The sequence below is a fragment of the Sphaeramia orbicularis genome, chromosome 13 (assembly GCF_902148855.1).
Source record: "Sphaeramia orbicularis chromosome 13, fSphaOr1.1, whole genome shotgun sequence".
Taxonomy (NCBI): Eukaryota; Metazoa; Chordata; class Actinopteri; order Kurtiformes; family Apogonidae; genus Sphaeramia; species Sphaeramia orbicularis.
In genome coordinates this window covers 50,683,298-50,701,528 of record NC_043969.1, presented here as the reverse complement: position 1 = coordinate 50,701,528, position 18,231 = coordinate 50,683,298, and the positions used below count along the sequence as shown (strand labels likewise).

Below are 18,231 nucleotides of genomic sequence, written 5' to 3'. Positions count from 1 at the left end.
ATGTGACTATGTGTATGGGTGAACAGGTTTGTAGGGTGTGTATATATGTTTATGGATCATCACATTCTTATTTTGTATAACATGTGATTAGGCACTAACAGTCTGAGGACTGAAAACAGCGGGTAGGACTGGAGAAGCAGTGACTTCTTCCTACTCCCTTTAAGGCACAACAGTTGTTCCATTTTCTATTTCTATGTATATTTATTTGTTTTTGTTTTGTTTTTCTTGTTTTTTTTCCTTTTCTCCTATGTTTTGTATTATGTTTGTGTCTGAAATAAACTTAACAAACAGTAATTATCTGTATCAACATTGATCTTATTGGACACATTGGATACATGTGGATTTGAGTCACAACAGAAAAGATTCAATCATTTTAAAGCTATACCTACTGATCTGGTATGTCGCACAGCACTTAGTAAAAATCTGAACATGAACCCACCTCCCTCCAAAGTCCCGCCCACTTCTCCCTGCCTGACTGACGTGGTAGGAAACGGAGGCAGAGGTGTGACGGTCTGCTCCGGCGTGGCCGCAGACCCCTCCCTCATCAGTCAGACACCCCATCATCCACCTGCTGCACAGCCACGGCTCCTTCTTCATCAGCTGTATTTAAGGGGTGTGGTCTGTGTCTGTGCAGCGCTGGATCAGTGTCTTCACTCCACCTCATCACCTACAATAACCCAGACTTTATCTCCATCCTTCATTCACCAGACTCTGACTGCTGCAGACAGGTTTTTCTGTTTGTTCCCTTTGGTTGTTGTTTGTGTTAATACATCTATTTTTCCCTTCAGCACCGTGTATTTGAGTCCCATCCACTTACCCCCCTGGACAGGAGGAGCAGCTCCAATGAAACTGGTCAGTGGAGTCAGATTCAGAGGCACCGGTAAGAGACGCGGGACTCGGCAACAGATGACAGACAGACAGGAAGCTCAGCCAATCATTTTATTTGGACACAATAAAATGATTGGTCAGACTTTTATCAAATATATAAGAATTACACATTTTTGAGTTTCAAAACCTGAAGGATTCTTTTAATATTTGGTTTGACACACGCTTATTAGGAGCATTTGAAGATTACAAAAGAAAAAAGTGTAGAAATACAAGATTGTACAGAAAAGCTTTAATGTGACGAATGATAAAGATTCTCATTCCTGTTCAGTTCATATCTGGGAGTCAGTGGATGAGTGAACACAAGTACAGAAACACAACTACACAAACATAACTACATAAACACAGCTACACATCACACAGAGACACTGAGGACTTGTATTGACAGAGTCTAAATCCTCCAAACACTGGTTCAGTGAATGTGGTGTTGAAGGTGTGGAGGTGGATCAGTTTGTCAGAGGAGACTCTGTAGAAGGACACAGATCCAGCAGGACAGTCCACATACACTGATACTCTCCTGGAGGAGGAGGAGGAAGAGGAGGAGAACTGACCAAGGACTGTGTATTTGTCATTATGACTGACCCCGTAACCCCCATTATGACACCTCAGACTCCAGGACTGATCATTGAATCCAAACTGACTGTCTGTACTGTCTCCTTTCCTTCTGATTCCTCTGTAAGTCACTGTTATCCAAACACATCCACTCCACTCCACCTCCCAGTAACAGCGACCAGTCAGACCAGTTGAACACATCAACTGAGGAAGGCACTCAAATCTGTCCTGATGATTAGGATATGACTGAGCCTCATTCACATATTCCACCTTCTTGTTGTTTTCAGACAGTTTGAGTTCTTCGTTCGCTGTGTTTAGATCCAGGGTGAGTTCACAAAAATCTGACGGACAGAAGAAAACACAGTTCAGCTGCAGTTATTGATCAGTGATCAGCTGATTGACTGATTGACTATTATTGATGGATGGATCATGTGTGATTCTTACTAATGACAATAATGATCAATTGAAGGTTCATTCAGTGGTTTATACATGTATCTGTTGTCTCTGAGCACATTTTGTCAAAGAAATTACACCAATGAAACTAGAATAGGGATTAGATTGACATGTTTCATTTTCCTGTTCAGAAACAGCAGATTAAACATTTATTAAGGACTGGATTTTCCTTGAATCCTTTATCAAAGGAAGTAAATATTCTTGAACATATGTTCAGTCAGTAATAAAGTGAATGACTGTTGGAGCTAAAAGAGCACAAATTACTTTTCATCTGTTTTCTTATTCATGCTCTAATCACTAATGTTTGTGACGTGTACAGTTCTACAGATTGTTTTCCTGACAGACACACATCAGGGTACATTTACCCACGGACTGTTGAACAAATACACGCTGTGTTTAAGTGATGTTGTAAAGCTGGGACATCTGGGTTTTCATTGGATTCATGTGTAATTTCCCACTCAGCTGTTGGGTCGGGTTTTCATGATCCTGATGGTCTTCACAAACAGTTTGTGTTTTTATGATGTGGAACCAGCTCCATTTTGATGATTTTAATGAATCTAATGAAAATCACACTTACACTTCCTCGGACCCAGACCTGGTTTCAACCATCGGACTCCACCAGGCTCCAACCTGAAAGGAGGAGGGAGGTCAGAACATCATGTAAACATGGACATTACATGACTCTGATCCACTGAATGGTTCCTTCTCCATCTGCAGCTGGACAACAAACTAGACTGGTCACATAGTACAGACAACATTTGCAGGAAAAGGACAGAGTCGTCTGTACTTCCTGAGGAGACTGGGGTCCTTCAACATCTGCAAAAACCTGCTGCTGATGTTTTACCAGACGGTCGTGCCCAGTGTTCTCTTTTATGCTGTTGTCTGTTGGGGAGGCAGCATTAAAAAAAGGGACGCTGCTCGACTGGACAGACTGGTGAAGAGAGCTGGCTCAGTGGTGGGCACAGAGCTAGTCTCCCTGGTGTCAACAGCAGAGCGAAGGACCCTGGAGAAGATTCTGTCCATCCTGGACAACCCCCAGCATCCTCTGCACAGGACAGTGACCAGACAGAGGAGTGTGTTCAGCTCCAGGCTGCTGTCTCTGACCTGCTCCACTAACAGGCTCAGGACCTCTTTCATCCCCCTGGCCATCAGACTGTACAACTCATCACTGAGTGGTCATGGGGGGGTCTTGGTGTCGGCCTCAGCCATGACCATACTAGGACTGACTTAGTGAGACTTTAAAACAACCAAGCACCTTATGTAGTTGGACTACACCCACTTTCCAAACCACCGTAGAACACTTAAATCGCTGTGTCACTTTATATCACTTTCACTTTTTTTTAAATTTTTTTTTAAATTTTTTTTTTTATCAATGCCCTGAAATATGTACACAGTCAGAAGTCTTTATGCACAGTACTGTACAGGAAGCACTTTTAGAGTAGTTTCTTTAGCAATTGTCTCTTAGAGTGTATATACTAACCTTTTTGTCAACCTGGTACTAACCCACTGTTGTGTTTTGTATGTCAACTACTGAATACTTGAATTTCCCCCCGGGGATCAATAAAGTATCTGTCTGTCTGTCTGTCTGTCTGTCTGTCTGTCTGCTTGTCTGCTTGTTTGTTTGTTTTTGAAGGTCTGTATGTTTGACCATGGTCTGTAACTTGAGTAAAGGATGTGGAATCAGCTCTGACAGTGTTCCTGTCAGCTCCACCTGTTCTATCACACATTATCTGTGGATGCATCAGCTCAGTCCAGACCTGAGAGTGTCCAGTGTCCAGTGTGGATCCTCCAGTAGAGCAGACAGCTCCTGTCCTGAGTCTCCTGGATGGTTGTAGCTCACGTCCAACAGTCTGAGATGGGATGGATTGGACTTTAGGGCTGAGACCAGAGAAGAGCATCCTTCTTCTGTGATCAGACATCCTGACAGTCTGCAACACAAAACATCACACATCATCTGAGGATGGAGAACCAGTACATGTAGAAGGTCAGTCAAACCTTATTCTCTGCATGTGTTTAATTATAATAATGTAATTTATTTTTACCTGCAGTTTATGAATCATTGACTTCAGGAAAACACAGCAACAAATATTCAGATCAGTTCAGTCGGTTTGAAAACCATCAGACAACACTAAACAGGTTCAACTGATCTACAAAACACTGTGTTCCATTAGTTGTTGAACCCTGACCTGAGGGTCTCCAGTCTGCATCCTGGACTCTTCAGTCCATCTGACAGTATCTTCACTCCTGAATCCTTCAGGTCGTTGTTACTGAGATCCACATGTCTGAGACTAGAGGACTGGGACCTGAGGACTGAGGACAGACCTTCACAGCCTCTGTCTGACAGGTTACAGCCACTCAGTCTGGACAGAAGACAAAATTGATGAGTAGAAACAGATTGATCTTGTTCAAGTGACAAATACATATTTGAGATTGTTTCAGAAAACTTTCTACTCACAGAGTTTTGTTGGAGGCTTTAACCATTGGCAGCAGCCTCAGAAGAACCTCCTCTGAAGCAGAATATTTGTTCAGGTCAAACACATCCAGGTCTTTTTCTGATGACAGTAAGATGAAGGCCAGAGCTGACCACTGAGCAGGAGACAGTTGTTCTGTGGACAGACGTCCTGATCTCAAGTTCTGTTGGATCTGATCCACCAGAGATCCATCCTCCAGTTCATTCAGACAGTGGAACAGGTTGATGCTTCTCTCTGCAGACACATTCTCACTGATCTTCTCCTTGATGTACTTAGCTGTTTCCTGATTGGTCTCTGAGCTACTTCCTGTCTGTGTCAGCAGACCTTGTAGAAGCCTCTCATTGGTCGGCAGTGATAGACCCAGAAGGAAGCGGAGGAACAGGTCCAGGTGTCCATTTGGGCTCTGTAAGGCCTGGTCCACAGCGGTCTGGTAGAACTGTGTCTGTGCAGATCCAGACCTCTGGGATGTGGTTTGTTCTTCTGACAGCAGATTGACTCCAGTGTTGGTGAAGGTCTGATGGACATGAAGAGCAGCCAGAAACTCCTGGACACTCAGATGGATGAAGCAGAACCTCTTGTCCTGGTACAGTCCTCGCTCCTCTATAAAGACCTGTGTGAACACTCCTGAGTACACTGAGGCTGAACTGATATCGATGCCACACTCTGTCAGGTCGGATTCATAGAAGATCAGGTTTCCTTTCTTCAGCTGCTCAAAGGCCAGTTTTCCCAGAGACTCAATCATCTTCCTGGTCTCTGGACTCCAGTGTGGATCTGTGTCAGATCTTCCATCATACTTGATGTTCTTGACTTTGGCCTGAACCACCAGGAAGTGGATGTACATCTGAGTCAGGGTCTTGGGCAGTTGTCTTCTGTCTGTGGTCTTCAACACGTCCTCCAGAACTGTAGCAGTGATCCAGCAGAAGACTGGGATGTGACACATGATGTGGACGCTTCGTGACGTCTTGATGTGGGAGATGATTGTGTTAGTCTGTTCTTCATCTGTGAACCTCTTCTTGAAGTACTCCTCCTTCTGGGGGTCAGTGAACCCTCTGACCTCTGTCACCATGTCGACCCACTGAGCAGGGATCTGATTGGCCGCTGCAGGTCGTGTGGTTATCCAGAGGCGAGCAGAGGGAAGCAGGTTCCCCCTGATGAGGTTCATCAGCAGCACATCCACTGAGGTGGACTCTGTCACATCAGTCAGGATCTGAGTGTTGTTGAAGTCCAGAGGAGGTCGACACTCATCCAGACCATCTAAGATGAACGCCACCTGGAAGTCTTCAAAGATCCAGATTCCTGCTTCTTTGGTTTCAGTGAAGAATTGATGAACCAGTTCCACCAAGCTGAACTTCTTCTGTTTCAGCACATTCAGCTCTCTGAAGGTGAATGGAAATATGAAGTGGATGTCCTGGTTGGCTTTGTCTTCAGCCCAGTCCAGACTGAACTTCTGTGTTAAGACTGTTTTCCCGATGCCGGCCACGCCCTTTGTCAGCACCGTTCTAATTCGTTGATCTCTGTCAGGTGGTCTTCTAAAGATGTCTTCACATGTGATGGTTGTTGGTTGTCTGTGTGGTTTCCTGGATGCTGTTTCAATCTGTCTGACCTCATGGTCCTGGTTGACCTCTGTAGCCCCTCCCTCTGTGATGTAGAGCTCTGTGTAGATCTGGTTCAGGAGGGTTTTGGGGTTTCCTGCTTCAGCAATGCCCTCAAACACACACTCAAACTTCTGCTGCAGGTTACGTTTCAGTTTCTGCTGAACTCCAGCCTGACTTCCTGAATGCAGACACAGATAAAACCATCAGTCTCACAGTAAATCTGCATGGGGGCTGATGCTGGTCCCCCCTTCCCTGCTCATTCTCCTTGACCTCACAGCAGCATTTGACACTGTCGACCACCACATCCTCCTCAACCTCCTTCACAATGAAACTGGACTCTGTCAAACTGCCATCAACTGGTTCACCTCTTTTCTTTGTGGCAGGACGGAGTACGTCAGCCTGGGAAACACCAAATCCCAAACAGCCCTGGTCACCTGTGGGGTCCCACAGGGATCTGTCCTTGGCCCACTCCTCTTCATCACATACTTCCTCTCACTGGGAAGTGTCATCAGCTGTCATGGTGTCTCTTTTCACTGCTACATTGATGACACACAACTCTACCTTTGGGCCCACCCCAACCCCTCCTCCTCCTCCTCCTTTCCATCTGCACCATCGTCCTCCACATCCACATCCCCACCTCCACTTTCCATCCTCACTACCTGCCTTGAGGAGGAAGGTGTGGCTGAACCACAACTTCCTCCTCCTGACCAGTAACAAGACCAAAGCCATCTTGATTGGCATCCCCCACCAGGTCCAGTCCTCCTCCACATCCTCCATCTCCTTCTCCAACCAGAACATACCACTCTCAACCTCTGTAACAAACCTTGGCGTGAAACTGGACCCACACCTAACATTTGAAAATCACATAAAACATCTGTTTAAAGCTTGTTTCTTCCACCTTAAGAACATCTCCAAACTCCATCCCTCCCTCAGTGATACAGATGCAGGATAGCTCGTCCACGCCTTTGTCTCCTCAAGGCTTGACTACTGTAATGCCCTTCTCTACAGGATCCCTCGGAAACAGCTCCAAAAACATCAGTCTATTCAAAACAGTGCTGCCAGAATCCTCACACAAACTCATAAACAGGAACACATCACCCCAGTTCTCCAGAACCTCCACTGGCTACCAATCCCTTTCAGAATCAACTATAAGACTGCCCTCATTACCTTCAAGTGCATCCATGGAAACACCCTCGACTACCTCAAGGACCTCCTCACCTCTCGCACATCCTCCTGCAGCCTCCACCACCCCAGAACTAAACTTCATACCATAGGAGACTGGACCTTCTCTGCGCCCCCCCCCCCCAATCCAAGTATTTTCATCTGTTCAATCTGTACAGAATGGTCTTACTGCTGTGCAGACGCTCAGCCAGCTCCTCCTGCTTCATCCTCCTCAGGAAGTTCACTGTGATCTTCAGAAAAGCCTCTGAGCTCCTCCTCTGCTCTTCATCCTCATCCTTCAGACTCTCTAAGCATTCTGGGTAATCTGTACTCAGAACCTGGTGGAACTTCTTCAGTTCATTCTTGACAAAAGTGCAGATGTTCTCCTCCAGCAGCTGGAACAGAAAACGTGATGAAAGACACAAAGTCCACCCATGGACCAAAGCTCAGGTCCTTGTTGGATACAGTGATGTCCACCGGTCTGAAACCAGCAGCAGGAGATGATTGGACAGAACAGATGGACCAGTAGATGTTGGACATGTACACACCTTAAATATGGAGTCCAGCTGAGTCTGATCCTGTAGACCACTGGGAACCTCTGAGCTCTGCTGCTCCACTCTGTGAACCAAACATCAACAATGAGCTCACATGATGTCTGTCCACACTGACACCGACAGGTGGACATGAACAAGGGTCACATGACCCCCTGTAGTGGGAAAGGTGTTCTGGTCCTGGTACCTATGTTCCTCAGTACCTATCCCTTGGTAAAACCAGTGAAACACCACTACCTGTATTTATGGTTTGTAGGCCTCCATCCCAACATTTGGAACTACATTCCAATCATGTATGTTAGACTGGGGAACATGGGTACCAGGGAACGTGGTACCAGGGAACATTGGGCTGACTCCCATTAAACACCACACATCCCACCCTAACCCTAACCCTGCACAGAAGCACAAACGTCTCCATACAGAAGGCAGATGCTGAAACAGCTGATTGTGCTTGAATCCATGAATAACAAACTGGACGTTCTCATCGTGCAACAACGAAAGATGAAAGATAGAAGATGGAGTCTGGAATTCACACTCCGTCATGTCAGTGATCTCCAGAAAGGCGATGCAGAACTCCAGACTCGTATGCAACTATTTACCTCAAAATACCACAGTTCAACGAGAAAACAGAACCCTGAAGAAGACCTTAGTTACTGTTGCAACGTCTGTCAAGCTTTAATAATAATAATAATGGATTGGATTTATATAGCGCCTTTCTAGACACCCAAAGCGCTTTACATAATTGACCCATTATTCATTCGCGCGCACATTCTCCCTCTGGTAGTGGTAAACTACATCTGTAGCCACAGCTGCCCTGGGGCAGACTGACAGAAGCTGAACTGACTGAAGCTTTAGCGTTTTCAGCGTTGTCATGTATTCAACAGAAACCAATTAGCAACGTCTGTCATGTCCTGAAAGCCTAAAGAGAGGTTCAGGGAAATGACTAGAGGAGCTATTTTCAAAGTACTGTGACTGTGAGATGTTAACATTAGCTTAATTAGCATATGAGCATTATTTCAACGTTATTCTTTAATTGATAACTTATTACAACTGGGTTTTCTTTGCTAATAACTATTTGCTAAAATAATGTCAGCATCTGACCTTAGAACCACCAAAGGAGTTTTTTGTTGATATTCGTAAGAGCCTGATTATAAAAGTAGCACTATTGACTCTGGTTTTAGACTCACCTCTGTCTCTTTGTGACTGGACGTTGGATCGGTGACTGTGACGTAAAAGCCAGCGGTTCTGCCTTGGACTGGTCGCTCTTCATGGACACACAACTGGGATCAGATCCAGACTGGACGGAGGACTCACTGTGGACACGGTGTCCACTGTTAAAAATGATACATGTGGGACTAGTCAACATCAGTGTGTTGAGTTTCATTAAAGGACGGAAGGAAGAAGAAACACTATAACCCACAGACACTCGACTATAACCCACAGACACTCACTAAAACAGTGTAAGTCTGACTGAACTGTTCCAGATGGGGGTCTCACCTCTGTGGTTTGGGGGGTCTGTCAAATCCAGGTCCAGGTCCTGTGGGGGTCCTGGTGGTCTTTGTGGGAGGGGCTCCATCCTCTCTGTCCTCACACTCCTCCATTCTGAATCCACATCAGTCACACGACAAACGCTGGAAGCAGCAGAGTTTGAAACAGCGTCATATGACGGTTCGTGATTCAACGATGAAACCAAATGTTCCAGATGCAGAAGGACGCAGGTTCAACGTCCGGATGTGACTGAACACGTGGATCCAAGAGTCAGTGAAATCTGTGGAGTCAATGACATGTTCTCTGAGGTTCCAACAGTCTACACACACACACACACACACACACACTCACGCGCACACGCACACACGTACAACAACACACTCTGTTTCTGCAGTCGATGTTGTAAAACCTTCAACTTGTGTTATTTAACCCTAAAGTGTTTCCTATTCTGTCTACCCTGTTAAAGTGGAATAAAGAACAAGTTATTCAAAAAACCCACCGAAAAACAGGATGTGGTTTCGCACATGCTCATACTGCCAGTTTCATTTCCATGTGATTCAGCATTTCTTTTTCAAGTTTAGCTCTGTGCTGCTTTCAAAGACGTGGGACACCTAAGTATCATGTAGAATTTCACCAACATGGCTCTTATGCAACAGCTGCTCATATTCACATCCTGGGAAATCAAGCGTTTCAGTCCGTCAGTCTTTATTCTTCTTCTTATGGCATTTGGCGTGTTTATATATATATATATCCTATTATTTATATATTTTTTGTGGTTGTTTCAGCTGGTTCTGGAATACAGAACAAGTTTTTTGTCATTTTAACACACGTCTGTTTCACATTTTTCCTTTTTTTTGCCGATTCAAATTGTTTAATCAAACCGACTCGAGGAAAATAATCGGTAGATACAAAAATAATCGATTGCTGCGGCTCTAGTTCAGTCCGACCTGTGATGGTTGTGGTGAAACACAGACCTGTTTCATTTCCACGTTTGAAGAACAGACTGAAGTTCTGCTGATCATTTCAACCAGAGAAAAAAGAACCAGAAACCACCAGAAAAGGACAAGAATGCACGGATGACGTCACAGCCTCGAGGCACTCATTCAAATACGACAAGAACAGGGAACAGGTTCCACATAAAGGGTTAAAGACTGAACTGGTTCTACACCAGAGGGACTGAGATCAAACCTGAGGAACAGAGAAGGTCATCAGACATTACCTTCATGTGGAGACAGACGGACACAGAGCAGCTGCAGGTCGACGAGAAAGGGAAAGGAAAAAAACAAATGATGTCATTCAGAGGAGGCGGAGTCATTATGAAACAACACCTGAAAAAACACCTGTGTAATACTGTACTTTTATTACACTGGTGAAATTAATAAGACACACAATAAATAATAGGAGACTTTGTTTCCTGGATTTAAAGCTATACCTACCGATGTGGCATTTCTCACAGCACTTAGTAAAAGTTTGAACATGAACAACCCGCCTCCCTCCAAAGCCCCGCCCACTTCCCCCTGCCTGAGCTCTGACGCTCGCCTTCTCTCATCTTATGCGCGCGGAGGAAGCAGAGGTGCAGGTCCGGTCCACTTCGGTGTGTCTGCGGACCCCTCCCTCAGTAATCAGATGCATCATCCACCTGCCGTGGGCCCGCGGCCCCTGTTCCATCAGTAGACCCTGTATTTAAGGGTGTGGTCTGTGCGGTACTGGCTCAATGTCTTCACTGCACCACGGAGATGAGGTGCGACGGGCGCGCGCACTGTGAACGCGCGGCCTCCGCGAATTTTCCGTGGACATATGAGGTTTCATAGTCCATACATTTATCATCCACATAATCCTACACTGTGTGACACCATGTACATGTACCTGTATGAGTCCCATGGTCATAAAAGCTGAGCTTTATGCAGACCTGTTCAGTCCAGTACATCCGACTTCCGGACTTTTATCTCCATCCTTCATTCATCAGACTCCCGTTTGTTCCCCTTAGTTGTTGTTTCTGTTAATAAATCCGGTTTTTTCCTTCCACATGTGCATTTGAGTTCTATCCATACACATCTTAGACAGTAGACTGTGGTCAGTGACAGCAGGAGCAGCGTGAGTGAAGCGTCAGATTCAGAGGTACACATATCGGATGCGGAGACGGCGATAATGGATCGGATGCTGGACGGCCGTAATGGATGATTGACAGGAGGCTCAGCCAGGTTCGGCCAATTATTTTATTCGGACCGACTAAAATGATTGGTCAGACTTTTATCAGAAATATATGAGAATTAAACATTTTGAGTTTCAATACCTGGTGGATTTCTTTTACATTTTAGTTTGACACACACTTATTTGGAGCATTTTAAGATGGCAAAAGAAAAGTGTAAAAATGCCACATCATACGGTATAGCTTTAAGTGTTTTTTCTGTGAGTAAATTATTAAACGTGATAATGAAAACAAAACAAAAACAGCATAAAATGAATAAAGACATGAGTATAATGTGTAATATATGTAGTATAATCCAAGTATAATATGTAACATATGCAGTATAATCCAAGTATAATATGTAATATATGTAGTATAATTGTAATAATTATATAATTATACTACATAAATTACACATGTATGTAGTATATTTATATAAGGATGGACCTGATAAGTGAAGTTACAAGTATTAAATGAGTATAATTATATAACTTATAATAATACATACATACTTTACTAATCATCCCAGATATTCCTAATTATGAGCACATATTCTTTGTATCTGCTCACTGCGCCTTCTGCTGGAGAAGTATTAGTCTGTGCTCTATAAATAACCATTATCATTAAACATGAACCTGGATGGAAAATCTACACTTTTAAACAATTAAAAAACTATTTTACAGAAGAGGATTAGAACCACTGGGGGGGAAAAAAAAAATAAAATTAAGGTCCACTACATATTTTTTTTTGTTATTATTATTGTCAGAAAAAAGTCAGAATTCTGACTTTAATCTCATGATTCTGACTTTTTTCTCAGAATAATAAGAAAAAATACAAATTGGACCTTAATTTTCTTTAATTTTTTTCCAGTGATCCTAATCCCCTTCTGGACTAATCTGTGTTTTCATATTCTCACCTTTTCGGAGTGATGATTATTACTTGTAGAATTTCACCATTTTTAGTATATTTTAAATAAATCCAGCTTTTTTATATATAAATATATATAAATATATATATATATATATATATATATATATATATATATATATATATATATATATATATATATTTTTTTTTTTTTTTTTTTTATAAATAAAACTACAATTACAAACCTTTGGAAAAAGACACTGAAAAGTAAAAGTTTGATGCAATTTTTTGAAATGTTCGTCCACAGAGTAAAATGATTCATGTTAGTGAGAAGTTTCCTCCTACAAATGAAAATATCACTGACAGATTTAAATACACAAAAAAAGAGAAAAAACATCTTAAAACTCCGCCCCTGAAGCTCAAGGCATTATGGGAAATGAAGTTCATACAAGCGTCTGTGTATGGCTCACTGATCAAAAACATGATCCAGGACTTTCCGTCGTCTGCAGCTTCATAATGTGTTGGACACACAGATGAGCTTTAATGTGGAGGTTTAGGAGGCGGAGTCTCACGGTTACATGTGACCAAAAAATAAAACCAAAAATTAACACATTAAACATCAAATAGCACCACAGCGATTTCCTGCTAAATAAATACTCAGATGACACGACATTTACAGTAAAAATATACCAGTAGTCAGCTCAGTACCAACATATTTACAAATAAACAGGAAGCAGAACCAGGACCAGGACCAGAATCTGTCTGAAGACATTCCCAGTCAACGTTAACTGACAGTCAGCTCAGGAGCAACATATTTACAAATGACCAGAACCAGGACCAGAACCAGAACCACAGTCAGAATCAGAACTGGACTCTCTGGTGACATTTAGAATCAACTGACCTGGTCCAACCCAGACAGTAGGACCAGAACCAGGTTCAGCGGTCCAGATCTGTACTGGTTCTGACTGGTTCTCGTTCCATCCTTGCCTTATTCTGGTGCTGTGGTTCTGTTCTGGTTTGGTTTGGGCTCAGTTCTGGTAGTGTTCTTGCCTTGTTCTAATTAAGTTCTAAGATCAGGGTTTAGAACCCTTTACCCAGATCCTGACCTGGTTCTGACTGACTTCGTTCTCGTCTGGTTCTAGTCCTCTCTTGGTTCTGGTTCTGGTTGCGGTCCTCTCTTGGTTCTGGTTCTGATCTGTTTCTGCTTTTGGCACAGTTCTGCATAAGTGAATGTTTTGTTTTTATTTATGATTTGAAGCAGACGGTCCTCAGCATTTGTTTTTTCCAAACTGTTCTGATTCGGTTCTGACCCGGTTCTAGTTCTTTTTTTTTTTTTTCATTTACTAGTTTAAGCAGCTGAAGAGGGCGCTCCGTCCACATTGGTTCTCAAAAGAAAAACACATTTTTGAGGTTAGACTCAAATATTTTCACAGTGTCTCTGGAAAACACTGACCAACGGCGTGTGTTTGCTGCCTCTCAGCGGACCAATCAGAGTGCATCTTCAGTGCAGGTCTTGTTGGTTGAACTGGGAGGCGGGACTTAAAGTCACTCAGGTGGTCGGTTGCCTTGTCACGCCAACGTCACCAACCAATCAGCTGCTGAAAACCTCATAACCTACTGAACGATCACATGATGTCATTCAGGTAAAACAGAAGTCAGACCGGATTCTTCCGAACTACGTCCAATCAGAGTCAGAACATCGACAGGGGTCAAAGGTCACACACGGTTCATCCAGTAACAGATACTATAAAAATGTCTTTTTCATTGTTTATCATGTCGTTTTGTGTCGTCTTATGTCGTTACTTTTATGTTGTTGATTTGTCGTATTCGACCTTCACTGGTGGATTCAGTCGGTCATTGTGTCTTTTCTCGTCTTTTCCACGTTTCATCCACTTCGGTTCAAATCAGATGCAAAAGAAATAACAAATAACTCACCTCAAATGCATTAAAGCCTGATTTGGAAGTAGAAATATTTGTTACAAAGTAGGGAGTAAAGAAATAAGTGTATTAACCTCTTGAGACCCAGCCGTGTATTTTACAGCTTCATTCAAAAATAAAAACTGCCGTCCACTGCGGAAGATATGTCGTAAAAAAAAAAAAAGAATCTGAAAAAACTATCGCATTATGCTGTTTGCAATCACGACAATTATTAAATGTAACATGTACTTTTGTTGGTCTCAGGAGTTTAAGATAAGTACATGTACCTGAAAACTATTGTATTTAACAGTGTCACACGCCTCATTCCACGCGTCGGTTTAAACGTTGACGGAGCTGATTGGTTGGTAGACTGACATGGAAGTCCTCCAGGTGAAGGTCACTCCTTCATGCAGACGTTGCAGCGTCCGACGTTGAGGCGCTGCAGCCGGCCTTCGGTCAGCGTGTTGGAGGACGTGGAGGAGCCGTGGGACGTCGAGGCCAAACCATCCACCCGGGTCAGCCAGAAGCTGTAGATGTTAGCGAAGTAGTGGCAGGTTCCCCGAGGACCCTGACACTCCACGAACGGCTGGGCTCGGAAGTCCGTCAGGCAGCTTCCTGACGACGTGAGCGACTGGCCGCCGCCCTCATCGCCTGCTCCGGTGTGCTGCAACACAGGACGCTCAAGTCAGATTTAAATCAACTGAACAGTCCCAGTGTTCCTGTGTGTCAGCGTCTGTTCTGTGTGGATCAGAACCAGCTGAATGTGTTCTATGTCAGGTTCTGTTCTATGTTCTAGTCCTGGTTCTGTTCTATGTTCTAGTCCTGTGGTTTGGATGCAATATAGAAGTGGGCGGGACTTTCACTGGAGGAGAACTCAACTCATCCAATCACAGTCCAAATATGACTTCTATCAGTGACCAATAGGAACTAGACTGATATCTGGAACCATTTACATGTTCTAAACCATCATCAGATGGACCAGTAGAAGGAAAGGAACATTAGAATATTTCAAAGAATTCGTCAAAAATTCAAGAATCTAAATTTCTCAAAACTGTCAACAACCTTTATAAACATTGTCCCAAAGAAGAAATATAAATAATTTGATATGAACCTGAACAGTATTTTAGTAGAAGAAGATAGTTGAAATGTAGACATTAGTGACCTTCAGTTTGACCTTTCAAGGTCAGTCAAGGTCAAAGGTCATGGACCCAAATGAAAGTCCTTATATGACTTCCTATCAGTGATCAATAGGAACTATACACAAAAAATAGAAATCAGTCCAACCAGTTTGAAGAAATTGCTAACGATGATGAAGGTGATGGTGGACTCAGCACCTTCACAGTATTTCATGGTTGTATTGGCCGGTGAGATAAAAAACAAAAACATCTGGTAAGTTCCCCTCGTGATCTTTCAGTGGTGCATCTCTGACACCAACATGGACCAGTGTCAGTTTAACAGTCCTTCAACAGTCCTGTCTGTGTCTTTTGTAGTACCCACCATAAGGAAGGAGTACCCGGTCCACAGGCTCCTCCACCCGGGGGGGCAGTCTGGTAGGGTGGAGGTCTGGCTGTGCAGGGCGACAGGTGAGGAGGGGGCTTCACACATCACACAGCGGCTGATGTGGTCTTCGATTGAAGCTCCACCCACAGGTATGCTAGGAACTGCGGCCGTTGTCGACAGCCAATAGGATTTGTCGTTGCGGCTGGCGTGGGAACAGGTCCCCATGTTACAGGAGGAGAATGGGATGGTGGAAAAGACCCGCATACACGAGCCCGCCTGACCTGTGGTGAGACAACATACAACGACATATGACATACAATGACATATGACTCCTTAAACATGTCGGGGCCTTGAGTTCTCAAACAGAAACATGCATTGTTATTCTCATATCATAATTACCTAAGGCTCTGTTCACACAGCAGTTCTTAACGCACAATTTGGATTTTTTTTGTCAAATCCAATTTTTTTGTGTGTTGGTTCATATTCCACTTTAAATGCGACTTCTGTCAGTTTTGAGTCTGAACTGAATGTGACCCTGAAGTGACCCACATGCACTAAAGAGGTCCTGATGGAATACGAGCCCACGCAGACACACACTGTGTTTATGGAAGGAACACTCCTGAGATGCAGAACTGTGATGTTTGTCGCATTTAAATGATGTAAAGGTCGGATGAATGTGACTTGGCCGTTCAGACTGAAGACACTTTGAAAAATATCAGATCCATATCAAATTTAGGACCACATATGAAAGTGGTCTGGGTCAGATTTAGGACCACATATGAAAGTGGTCTGGGTCAGATTTAGGACCACATATGAAAGTGGTCTGGGTCAGATTAAGGACCACATATGAAAGTGGTCTGGGTCAGATTAAGGACCACATATGAATGTGGTCTGGGTCAGATTAGTGCTGTTCAGACTGTCTTTAACAGATCAGATCCAGGTCACATATGGACAAAAAAATCAGATTTGGGCCACATTTGGCCGTATGTGAACGGAGCCTTAGTCATCTACTATCTGTCCAACAGTCTGTGGATCCGTTGAATCCAGGTATTTCTTTTCTAACAGGGGTCTGGGATCTAAAACAATTAGGACTAATGTCAGAATATAGTTTTATATTATTATGGGATAGATGTCAGTGCATTGGTTTGTTTGGTTTAAACTGTTCTCTTTGTTTCCGTTGGACCACATGTTGGAATCAGACCTGTAAACCTGATCCAGTTCCTGTATGTGGGCCTGATGACAGTAGTACTAGTACTTGAAGTACTCATGACAGTAGTAGTACAGTATATACAGGGTGGGGAAGCAAAATTTACAATATTTTGAGGCAGGGATTAAAAGACAGTGTATGACCAATTAGTTTATTGAAAGTCATGAGAATTTATTTGCCACAAGAAAATGTACATAATAGAAAATGTTTTTATTCTATGTGTCCTCCTTCTTTCTCAATAACTGCCTTCACACGCTTCCTGAAACTTGCGCAAGTGTTCCTCAAATATTGGGGTGACAACTTCTCCCATTCTTCTTTAATAGTATCTTCCAGACTTTCTGGTAATAGTTTTGCTCATAGTCATTCTCTTCTTTCCATTATAAACAGTCTTTATGGACACTCCAACTATTTTTGAAATCTCCTTTGGTGTGACGAGTGCATTCAGCAAATCACACACTCTTTGACGTTTGCTTTCCTGATTACTCATATGGGCAAAAGTTTGTGAAAAGGTATGGATAATAGTGTTAGGTATGATTATGACATCAGTATATGTTTGGTTTCAAAACAATTGACGTAGTGCCTGCTGAGAAAAAACAACTAAATGTTCATTGTAAATTTTGCTTCCCCACCCTGTATATGTCTTAGAGAATACTCTTTCAGATGGAAATGATGTTGTCACTAAACAGAGCTTCTCTACCCTGTCTTTGGTCAGGCTGGAGTCCACTTTTCCTCCACATAAGGGGATCTTCATTTTTAGGAAGAACATGCTCCTCCAGATAACCCCACATCTCCATTTTTTCAGTCTCTAATATCTCCTCCCTGATACAGCAGTAAATGTCTTCTGTTCAGTCAAGTTAGCTGTGCTCATATATAGTTGTGTTGGTGTAAATAGAGCGTGGCAGCGTGGGTAATTTGAATCATCATTCACCTCAAAGAGCCATTCAAAAGACTCGACTCATTCATGAACATCACATCTGTAGAAAAAAAGAGTCCATTATGGAAAACACCATTTAGAGGTCTTAAAATTTTGACCAAAATGTGCATTTTCAGAGGACATAGTTATAAATAAAACCATGAGTAAAACAAACATAACAACAATGTGACATTTATAAAACACTTGGCCCGTTGAACTAGCTTGTTCAGTTGCTAGTCCAACCCCACAGGGCTGGTACTGACCTGGTCTTTGTCCTGTTGCTCCTCAGATGAAATTTGCAAGTTGAAATTGAAGCGGATATTCAACGAACGCAAAGTTTGTTTTGCAAGTTTGGTTTTAGAGTTTGTTTTTTGTGAGTTTGTTTGTTGTTTAGTTTTAGTTTGGACAGACACACACAGACACTGACCTGAGGACGTCTTCTCCAGGACTCGAACCCTGGTCTCCCGGTGGAAAGGCCTCGTC

The 18,231-nt window shown here is 43.1% G+C and overlaps 2 protein-coding genes across 2 annotated transcripts; both read right to left on the bottom strand.

Moving 5' to 3' along the window:
* Positions 1–924: 924 nt before the first annotated feature.
* Positions 925–7,503, bottom strand: LOC115431742 (NLR family CARD domain-containing protein 3-like; the record flags this gene model as incomplete). Its single annotated transcript, XM_030152380.1, is given in 6 exon segments — positions 925–1,778; positions 2,468–2,520; positions 3,648–3,818; positions 4,077–4,250; positions 4,346–6,164; positions 7,320–7,503. Coding segments are annotated over 6 exon segments (2,946 nt in total), but the record flags the coding sequence as incomplete, so codon positions are not given.
* Positions 7,504–14,346: 6,843 nt separating this feature from the next.
* On the bottom strand, positions 14,347–17,629 carry LOC115431208 (collagen alpha-2(IV) chain-like). The gene is made up of 3 exons (XM_030151439.1): positions 17,533–17,629; positions 15,626–15,909; positions 14,347–14,792 (listed from the first exon to the last, which is right to left on the bottom strand). The coding sequence occupies exons 1-3, from the start codon at positions 17,627–17,629 to the stop codon at positions 14,526–14,528; spliced, it is 648 nt and encodes a 215-aa protein (XP_030007299.1). The 3' UTR covers positions 14,347–14,525.
* Between the last annotated feature and the right edge of the window lie 602 nt (positions 17,630–18,231).